The sequence below is a fragment of the Rhincodon typus genome, chromosome 4 (assembly GCF_021869965.1).
Source record: "Rhincodon typus isolate 14 chromosome 4, sRhiTyp1.1, whole genome shotgun sequence".
In the NCBI taxonomy this organism is placed as follows: domain Eukaryota; kingdom Metazoa; phylum Chordata; class Chondrichthyes; order Orectolobiformes; family Rhincodontidae; genus Rhincodon; species Rhincodon typus.
In genome coordinates, this window is record NC_063335.1 from 3,036,193 (window position 1) to 3,047,115 (window position 10,923).

General features: G+C 38.5%; 1 protein-coding gene across 1 annotated transcript in view; it reads right to left on the reverse strand.

Annotated features, from left to right (window-relative positions):
• avl9 (AVL9 homolog (S. cerevisiase)) overlaps nucleotides 1-10,923 on the reverse strand; it is a 77,482-nt gene that overhangs the window by 47,737 nt on the left and 18,822 nt on the right. Inside the window, exons 4-6 of the mRNA XM_048595611.1 lie at nucleotides 10,217-10,306; nucleotides 5,588-5,654; nucleotides 2,359-2,399 (exon numbers count right to left, since the gene is read on the reverse strand). Of these exons, the coding sequence (XP_048451568.1) occupies nucleotides 2,359-2,399; nucleotides 5,588-5,654; nucleotides 10,217-10,306 (198 nt within the window). The remainder of the gene's footprint in view (nucleotides 1-2,358; nucleotides 2,400-5,587; nucleotides 5,655-10,216; nucleotides 10,307-10,923) is intronic.

Here is a 10,923-nt window from a genome sequence, read left to right on the forward strand (position 1 = left end):
TTACAGGAAAGATGTGGAAGCGTTAGAAAAGGTGCAGAAGAGATCTACCAGGATGTTGCCTGGAATGGAGGGAAGGTCTTACGAGGAAAGGTTGAGAGAGCTAGGGCTTTTCTCTTTAGAACGATGAAGGATGAGAGGTGACTTGATAGAGGGGTACAAAATGATCAGAGGTATAGATAGAGTAGACAGCCAGAGACTTTTTCCTAGGGTGGAGGTAGCTTCTACGAGGGGACATAGTTTTAAAGTGAAAGGAGGTAGATATCGGGGAGACGTCAGAGGTAGGTTCTTTACTCAGAGAGTGGTAGGGGCGTGGAATGCATTGCCGGAGAGGGTAGTGGAGTCGGCCTCATTAGGGGCATTTAAGCGGCTATTAGATAGGCGTATGGATGATAGTATAAGGTAGTGGTGGAGTTTAGATACGTTCTATAGCAACGTTACATTTTCTTTCCTGTTCACCTCCTGCACCTGCATACCAATCTTTTGTCATTCATGCACCTGCACATCCAGGTTCCTCTGTGCCATTCAGTTCTGCAGTCTGTTTCCATTAGGTTGTAGCTTCATAATCCAGCACCCTTTGGACTGGGCCTTTACCAGGCAGGAGAATTTGCTGAATCATATGAGGTCACCTGTCAGAGTTCGCAATCAAGGGAGCTTGTAAAACCTTTCCTTTCTCTGCTCCCATTCTTCTTCTATCATCCTAATGATACTGACTCATGTAAAGGCATTCCCCTCTGTGAACTTCTGATGGTGGCCTTCGATTTACTATTCAGCTGTGGAGTAGTGTATTTATGCAGGCACTTGTAGAAAGCTGGTGACCACTCTTCCTTGTCTGTTTTCTTATGCAAATTTTGCAGCATGGTTTGTCTAACATATTTTGGCTTTGTTTTCATGAGTTTCTCTTGTATCATGTATACAGACATCATCTTTTGCAGAACATAGAGGCTGCCAGACCAGAGGGTGTCAGGTTAGGGAGATACAACCTGTACTGCTTTTATCTTTCTCCTGCGGCCATGGTGCTCACTTAACCTACAGTATCTAAATCTCTTTGTAGACTGTTTATGTCCTCTTGATAAGTTGCTTTCCTAACCATCTTTGCGCCATCTGCAAATTTAACTACCATACATATGGTCCCTTCATCCAAGTCCCTAATGTTTAATTGAAAGCTTCCACTCATTTAAGACTGTTAGTTAGACATCCTCGTGGGGGTCCAATGGTAACAATGTAGGAGTGAAATAAAATCCACTAGCTAATAATGAATAGGCAAAAGTAGCACCAGAGATGGGTATCCTCACTCAGCTAGACAACAGTGAAAAAGGGTGGAATTAGGGGATTTGTCCTTTTGGAACAATTAATATTTCAAAAATCACAGATGCACATTTTAGTCATCAAATTTGCTTTTCATGACAAGTTTAGGGAAGATAAAAGGTTACAAATACTGTCCAGATTCTCTTCTGCAGATTAATTGTGATCAATTAGCAACTTTTAATGTGGAAATGTACGTTTGGCTTTTATTAGCCAGGCATCTGATGTAGAAATTTTTGCTTGACTGAAGAACCAATAATAATCAAATCTCGCTATCTTTAGCATCATTGTGTACTTTTACTTTGAGCAAAGTATTGGAGTAGTTTGAGGAATCTAAGGGGGTGTGGAGTGGGGGGGGGGGGGGAGGGAGAGAGAGAGAGAGACAGACAGAGAGCGCCACAGATTAAGACACATGCATATATTTATAAATATATTGAGAGAGAAAAAATAATTAGGGAAGGCAGCTGAAAACTGAATATAAATGGTAGGCTTTGAGAAATTTTCTGAGGCAGTAATGTGGAAGGATTTAGGTTTAGACTTAGGCTTAGGCTTAAGAATTCTTAACTACAAATCCTTGAAAGCTAAAGCTGGTGCAACCATAAGAGTGAAGGAGACCATGAGGAAGCTTAGGACAAGGAGGTGGAGAATGCTGGGACATAGGACTAAGAAGGATTGTACCAAAGCAGGAGCATGTAGGGGTTGGGATTTAAGCATTAGGATATATATTCCCAAGGTGACAGTCTGAAGTCAATATCGCAAGTAAGAAAATGGAGATTCTGTGCAGAAAAGTGAGAGACTCGGAGACGTCTGGTATTTAGAATACTACATCAGAATGTCTTAAAAGTAATTGTTAATAGTTCATAGATAATGTCCAAAAGTAGGAACATACATTTTGGAACACAAAAGAAATTCAGAATTAATGCCATTTTATAACTCAAACATCTAAAACATCTAGCTATTGTTACTTTTTCTTTTATGTCAAGATTAAAAGCGTTTCAAGAGTAAAACAAAAGCAAAATAAGTCAGGGGAGAAATTGTTGTTATTGATTACTGTACCTTATGCTTGAAATGGAGAACCAGGTCCCGTGGAGACAGACCTAAAAACAAATTCCCAATTTCTAAGAAATTATAATACAACTGTTAATTCTTCCTAAATAATAGCATAACTGCGATAAAAATTAACAAGTACCAAACTCACTAATACATTTTCCTACTCCTTTGACAAGTAGGAACCTTGCCATCTGTCTTCTTCAATGGATACTAGACTTGTTGAAGAATCACAGAATAATATTCCACAGAAGGACGGTATTCAGTCCATTGTGCTCTGCAGGCTTTTTGAAAGAGATATCCTGCTCGTTCCACTCCCTTGTCCTTTTCCCATTAAGCAATTTTTTTTTCTCTTTTGAACGTTTATTCAACTTTAATCAGCTTCGACCCATCTTTCAGGCATTGAATGCCGTATCACAATAATACCACGTAAAACAAAATCCTCATCTTCCTTTATAAAAACCGACAGAACTGCGGATGCTGTAAATCAGGAACAAAAACAGAAGTTGCTGGAAAAGCTCGGCAGATCTGGCAGCATCTGTGAAGAAAAAATCAGAGTTAATGTTTCTGGTCACGTAACCCTTCTTTGGTTCTGAGGAAGGGTCACCGGACCCGAAACGTTAACTCTGATTTTTTTCCTCACAGTTGCTGCCAGACCTGCTGAGCTTTCAAAGCAACTTCTATTCCTCATCTTCCTTTTGAGCCCTACACCATTGGTTCCATTGTTGTAAATTTCCTTTGCATCCTCCTTAAGACTTTCAATAAAATTACAATACACAGAATAAATAGCACAGAAATAGGTGGCTCAGCCCAAGTGGTCTGTACTGACATTTACACATTACATAAATCTCCTCCAATTCGGTCGATCTCATTTCAGCATATCTTTGATTTCCTCTCTCTCTCATGCACTTACGAATTTTCCTTTTATAACCATTTAAGCTATTTGACTCACCAGTTCTTTTATAGCAAGCTCCATAATCTAACCACTGATTAAAGAAATTTATTTTTGTTGTCTTTTATTTGTAATTAATTTTCCCATGAATGAAATGAAAACATTCCCTCCACATCTCTCTAACCCAATCAAATTTTTAACAGTTGAAGCAGATTTTCTTTAAGTTACCTCTGTCAAGAAAAAACCTCCAACTTGTTCAATATTTTCCAACAGCTGTAAAATTATCTCTTAGTTCTAGCATTAGCCTTCAAACCTTTGAAAGTGTGGTACCCAGTATTAAACATAATACTGAAGCTGAAGCTGGACAGTGATTTATAAAATTTTACCGTAATATCCTAGATTTTGCATTCTATGCCTCTGTTTATAAAACCAAGGATCTTATTTGTTTATTTTTAAATGATCTTCTCAACTTGTCCTGCTCCTAAACATTTAGGTCTCTATTCTGTATCCCTTTTTGAATTTTATCAATTGATTTATATAACTTCTCTTCATTCTTTCTATGAAAAAGACTGACCTCACAATAGTGCAGACTAGGGCTATTTTCTTCAGTGAAGTTTAGAAGAAACCTGACAAGTTATTTAAAACTATGAATGAGCTAGGCAGTTCAGATAAGAAAGGCACAGTTCCACTTCTGGGAAAAACCAAAGTTGAGGTCATAAGAAACGTAATTAATTAAGTAATTAATAAAGTCCAATATGCACTACTCTGTTATTTGCACTCAAATGTTATCAAGTGTAGCAGCAGCAAAGCTATTCTCCATCCTGTAAATTGTTTTTTACTCAAAGAATTACGTGGTATAACCCGAGATAACAAGGTGTAGAGCTGGATGAACACAGCAGGCCAAGCAGCATCAGAGGAGCAGGAAAGCTGACGTTTCGGGCCTAGACCCTTCTTTCTGAAGGAGCAGCCTTCCTGCTCCTCTGATGCTGCTTGGCCTGCTGTGTTTATCCAGCTCTACACCTTGTTATCTCAGATTCTCCAGCATCAGCAGTTACTACTATTTCATGTGGCATAACCTGACGCTCATGCACACAGCAATTTAACAGCACAGTTTCAGCTATGGGAAATCTGCACACACTCATCATAATTTAGTTAATTATTTCTGTACTCTCAGAAACAATGATGATCATATTTACAAGATTATTCACTAATGTGGCCAATTACACCACATCAGGTTATCTAATAGAAAAGCTAAATGAGAGGAAGTTCGAGACCTCTCAAAGTAATTGACAGTATTTACAACACTGCAAACCTGGTCTCAATCACGGTGGCTGTAGTACATGCAAATAAATATAAGTAAGATGAATTTTAAACTTACAGATACAGTAAAAAGAAAAATAAATTGCACTTTGGCTTCAGGTCAAACAAGATCATTGAAGGCCCCTAATTACCATGTACAGCTCCTGTTTAACTGCTTAATTACTCCATGGTATGCACTAGTTACGGACGGAATGAGAAAAGAAAGGACAAAAAATGTACTTGGAGTGGGGGCTTCAATGCCTGCCAACAAGACCAGCTCCGTCGTACCATTAATGGCTGAGCTGGCCACGTGCTAAAGGTACACCTGCCAGACTAGGCCTGCATATGATGCTGAAGGAACCAAATAGATGAACCTGTTTAATATTGTTTTGTACAATTTACAGACATCTTTCCATGAATATACTGGAATGAGTTGACCAACAAAGTCCTTGAAAAGTCTCATCTTTAATCCAATGTCAATGTCAGTGTTTTCACAGTTTGGTCACTTTTCTACCTTGTCACATGGTAGGGATGTGTTAGTACATTCTGGGTAATTTACTTCTACTGGGCACGAAGAAACAACATTCATACATACACAGGAGATGAGTCTTGGTCTCCACATTCATTGTATGTTAGTCACTCCTGCCAATATTAACATAGATGGAGCTGCACATGTAAGGAAACAGCATGAGTACTCAGAATTTGAACAATTAACAATGCACTTAATTTTCTGCTATATGAATGGCGGAAGTAAATGGTTGAAATGAGTTGACTGGCTAACGTTTAAATGGGTGATGGTTACTAATTGCTTACTGCTCATAACTGTCCAGTTTAAAAAAAAACTGATTCTCAATTAGTTTAAATAGTTCACTAACAACCACACAAAACCATCTTAGTGAACAATACTGAAACTACTTGGAACAACCCTATATTTTGTCTTTTGAAAAGGATAAAACTATTGTTGTGTTGGAGGCAAAATACATAGACCAAATCCTGATTTGAATCTTATTTATTCAAATGCAAATGATACAACTTTAATTCACTTACCTAAGCAAGCCTGGGAGCCTTCTAATGCATTTCCTCCTAAAGAGCTATTCATGTGTTCATAAAGTTCCTAGTTTAATCATTTTAGAAAAGTAAACATATAAAAACATTTAACCACCAAGACCTACATTAAATGCTCCAATAAGATCAAATACAAATTTACGGATCTAAAACATTGTAAGTATTGTATATATGTTTGAAATATGAGCACATGCAGGAAAATCCTTTCTTAACAGGTCAGTAAATCTGATAATAAGTACCTGTCCAATCTTGCGTATATAACTGCACTTTCAAATTTTTTTTATTATTCATTGACAGGACATGAACTTCACTCAACAGGTCAGCATTTTTTGACCATCCGTAATTGCCCTGAGGGCAGTTAAGAGTCACTTTGCTGTGGGTCTGGAGTCACATGTAAGCCAGACCAGGTAAGGACAGTAGTTTCCTGCCTTAAAGGACATTAGTGAACCAGAACGTTTTCTAACAAGCAACAACAGTTTCGTAGTCATCATTAGACTATTAATTTCAGATTATTTGTTATTGAATGCAAATTCCACCATCTACCATGGCAGCATTTGAATTTGGGTCCCCAAAACATTTCCCGGGTCTCTGGATTAACAGCCTAGTGATAAAATCACTATGCCTGTACTTCAAATATCTACAAAACATTAAGGAATTCAGCTTTATGATAAAGTTTGCATATGTAAAGAAGCAAAATCAAAGAAAGAAATATCATTTTTGTTACTAAAAAGGCACTCCTTCAAACTTAGGAGACAAGCTATGGAGAAAAAGCAAAATCACACATACAATTACTTTGACAAGACATTCTGAGCACCAATATTATGACTTTTTGATACTGTGTGATGAATTCCTTTGTGTTGCACCAACTTGAACTGCAGTCAGTTACCACTGCAACGTTCAGTGGACAGACAGTTCCAAAACATTAGTTACATTCGATACCACCTAAGAACAAGGATTGGGTATATTGCAAGTTTTCAACAGGTTACTTAAAACGGTTCAGTGGTTGTTGACATGCAGTTAGTTGATGACAGGCAGTGGCAGAAATGAGCCCTGTGCAGAAAATAACTGCTTAGCTGGATTGCTAAACAGTTAACTGAAATACATGAAATTTGAACAGTCAGAGATTCAGTGAGAAGTTAAAACCAGTTGGATGGTTTGTGTGGTCAGAAGTAGTTTTAGGATTTAGTATGCAGCTCAGAAAAATGGGCTCCAGAAATGTCCAAGGAGACGTAGGGGCTCAGATGAAACGACGTGACAATAGTAGTTCAGTGTGGTGTGACCAAAGGTGAAGGAATCCCACAAAAATTATTTGCTTTGTGTACTTGGGTCAGATTACAGCCTAGGAAACAAATTCAGGACAATACTGTGGCTGTGATGAAACTTGTTGTTTGTGAAAAGATAGCACAGTACCTGTGAAGAAGTGTTAGAGCTCAGTTTAAGATAACAAGGTGTAGAACTGGATGAGCACAGCAGGTCAAGCAGCATCAGAGGAGCAGGAAAGCTGACGTTTCGGGCCTAGACCCTTCTTCAGAAATTTCTTCATTTCCTGCTCCTCTGATGCTGCTTGGCCTGCTGTGTTCATCCAGCTCTACAGCTTGTTATCTCAGATTCTCCAGCATCTGCAGTTCCTACTATCTTAGAGTTCAGTTTTCCAGGATTCAGAAGGGCACAGTCCCAGAAATGGAAAGTGAACAGTCATTGAGGTAGTCCATGACAAGAGTGGTATTTGAGGGAGCTTTAGGGCCAGGTCAGCCAAAATGTGAAGAATTGTAATCCTTTGTGAAGTGTAATGAGCTTTGGTGTCACCAATGTTTGGTTTCTGTGTGGGCAGTGAATGTGGAAGAAATCTAAGGGGTATATCTCAATCATGGTTGCTGTTTGATGTGGGGTGCTTTTGTTGGTTTTTGGACATCGTTTATCTGTTGCCCATGTTAAGTTAGAATAAGTCATACTTCCTTTGGCACAGTCTAAACTTTGTTTTTGTCACTAATCTTTGCTTCAATACGTTTTGTTTGTTCTTAGTTGTTGACTAAAGAAACCTGACCAAATTATTTCGAATACGAAAGCAGAGATAATCTAAAACCTATACTATTAGCCATACTACTACTTTAGTCAAACTTAAAACTTTGCTACGACTGCTGGAGGAGAGGGTACTAGAATGGAATTGGTGCACTGGAATAAATTATACTAGCCGAAATGTCTTTAGAGGCGCAAAAACTTTTACAGCAGAGTAGGATACATTTTAATACTTTAAAGGTATTGTCCATTGATAAACTGAAAAAGATGGCTGGACAGTTGGAGGTAGGATTGAGATGAAAAACTAAGAAACAAGAAATTCAAAAATTATTGGTCAACAAACTGGACACTGAATTTGGAACGCAGGGGAAAAAGTGTAGAAGTAGAAGCATACAAGGTAAAGACAGAATAGAAGAGCTCAGAAGTACAATTTCAAAGAAAGGAAAAAAGCAACCATTCTTTTTTCTTTGAAGATTGAAAATGGAGAGACTATTCATTGGATAAGTGTACAGTCATCATTGTTAATCTTCATGTATCAGCAGTATCCATCAATCATGAAGTTGCCAGGAAGATCAAACAGAGGTATTGGAAGTGACATAACATTCAGCAGGGATCAGGCAGGGCTAAGGAAAGAAAATGTGGAGATGGAACTGCAGTTTTCAATTACAGTTCTTGGGTAGGGTCAAGAGTACTTTTTCTAAAGAGGAAGAAAGTTCTGAAATGGTGACAGATAGTACTTGAGGAAAGGGAGTAATTTACACTAACAACATTTCAGAAAGGAAAGTTTGGTAGTCACTGGCTAAAAGGAAGGGCACTAAGGGAGTATGAGTTGTGTCTAATGATTAAGATAAGCTTGGAGAAGGCAGTATGGAGGGAGGAAGGGTGAAGAAATAGGACAAAAGCAGGAAGGAGCCTGTGAGAGCTGGGAGACAAAGGGAGGCAGCTGTATAAATTGTTTCAAAACTAGACACAAACATATCTTCTACTTTTTGATGAAGTTAAGGCTGGAGGAGGAAAGGCACACAGATTTAACAAAATAAAAACCGAAAGAACTGTGGATGTGGTAAATCAGGAACATAAACAGAGGTTGCTGGAAAAGTCAGCAGGTCCGGCAGCATCTGTGAAGAAAAATAAGAATTAATGTTTCGGGTTCAGTGAGGAAGGTTCTGAGTAAGGGTCATCGGACCCGAAACGTTAACTCTGATTTTTCCTCACAGATGCTGCTGAGCTTTTCCAGCAACTTCTGTTTTTGACATGGATTTGAACAATTGGTTAGTAAAGGAAAAAAGCACTAGGCCTTTTTTTGGCCCTCATTTACTCCAGAAGAATGAGCAATTGTCACAGAGGAAAAGGAGACATGGTAGTGTTCAAAATGGTGCTACCAGATCACCTGGGTGGCAATAAGAAGTTGATTAGTTTATGGATTTGTACCAGTTATCGATGACGAATGAGACAGCGACAAGTGTTTTGATCTCCATCAGCACAGGAGCTGTCTCTCAGATCTCTGCAGTTAAAACACATTTTAAACCTGAAGGCACAAGTTCATCTTTCCTTCAGCAGCTATTGTAAGCTGTGACTTTTAATTGGTAAGTCATGGACTTTTACAAGTGAACCAGCCACCTTCTGTCTCTTGCAATCCAGTGGAGGTACCTGAAAAAAAGATGACTGAAAAGCAATGCTCTGACCTTTATAAGAATCATAAGCATAATCTCAGCAACCCATCAACAGGAACCATTGAACTGGCTCCCAGTTTTTCTCTGTCCATAACCTATTTTTCCCTGACTGTCTATGTGCATGTGCATGCACAAGGGGGAATTTATGAAGGGGTCAGAGTTTTAATTAGTCCTGTTATATGTCAACAGTTTATTACTGTTTACCTGTAGCTAGAGTCTAATTACTTACTATTAATGTAATTCCTGTTAAATACAGAAACATGATCTGCGCTTTCTATCAACTTGGACTGGACATTCAAATTGGGGAATATTGTATGTGATGACTCTGGGAATAGTGGGGCTTGATTTCCAAGTGAGTCATGATAAAAGGCAAATTCATCATAATGACATTTTCAGTGTGGCAGACAGACAGTAGGAGGTACTGTATGGCAGAGAGGTTTCAGTAAAGGACACGATTTCCACCAAAGCCAAGTGATCATTCACGACAAAGGTTGTCACTGACAGGATCTTTTTAACCAATGAACCAATATCCTCCAGGGAAATGTGGATGGTGCAGTGACTGTTGATGTGCTGACAGAGACCATGAGGGAAGTGAGATGAGGGGATTGGGAAATGAGTTGGGGAAATGCACATGAAGCGTACTGAACTTTAAGTTATTTGGTCTACAGAACATGAGTATTGCTGAAAGAGATGCTTTTTGTCGAAGCTTTTTGTCTTGCAATTATCAGGGCAATTTGTAAGAATATCAATTCAAGGGGAAAACCACCATTCATACTGCATGATAGGACAGTACTGATTGGTTGGTAATAGACTCATATTGGTAGTGGTTTAGCAATGAGGAGGCTCACACTCAAGTACTGCACTACTTTTAAAACTTATTCATTAATAAGGTGTCCGTATACAAAATCATAATAATCCTCACCTTTAGAATGGAAATCTGTGAAAAATCTTTCTCCTCAAAATAAGCGTGTGTGATGAGCTGCAATTTTGCTTGAAGCAATCCATAAAGGGGCTATTGAGAGGAAATCACAAAAGAAAAATTCGAGTCTGCAGTTCAGTTAGTTTGATAGCCATAAACAGTTACTCAAAAATTGTAACAGCAATTACACATTAGAAATTGCTACCACATGCCCTTATTAAAAAAAACACAAATGCTAAGTGACAAATGCTAAGTGACAGCCAAAGTACACTGAAGACTTTGGTGTCGAGTCCCCACATTTTATGTTCACCAAACTCAGTACAAGAATTAACATGGGATAAATCAAATTTTGTAATAAAACCTGCAATATAATTCCGCTTTAATACAAATTTGAGCATCTTGAAGAAGTTGAAGTGCAGCACTACCATGAAATGCTGCGCGACAAGTTTACAATGATACTTCTGTATAAAGAGTTACTGTCCTAAGTTGTATCATCAGAAAAATGTATAAAGAGAATGTGGAAACCAATCGTGAGACAGAGAGAGAGTGTAACAGAAAGAGAGAGAGAAAAAAATGTATAAAATTTGCATCAGAGATAGTAGGAACTGCTGATGCTGGAAAATCTGAGATAACAAGGTGTAGAGCTGGATGAACACAGCAGGCCAAGCAGCATCATAGGAGCAGGAAGGCTGACGTTTCGGGCCTAGACC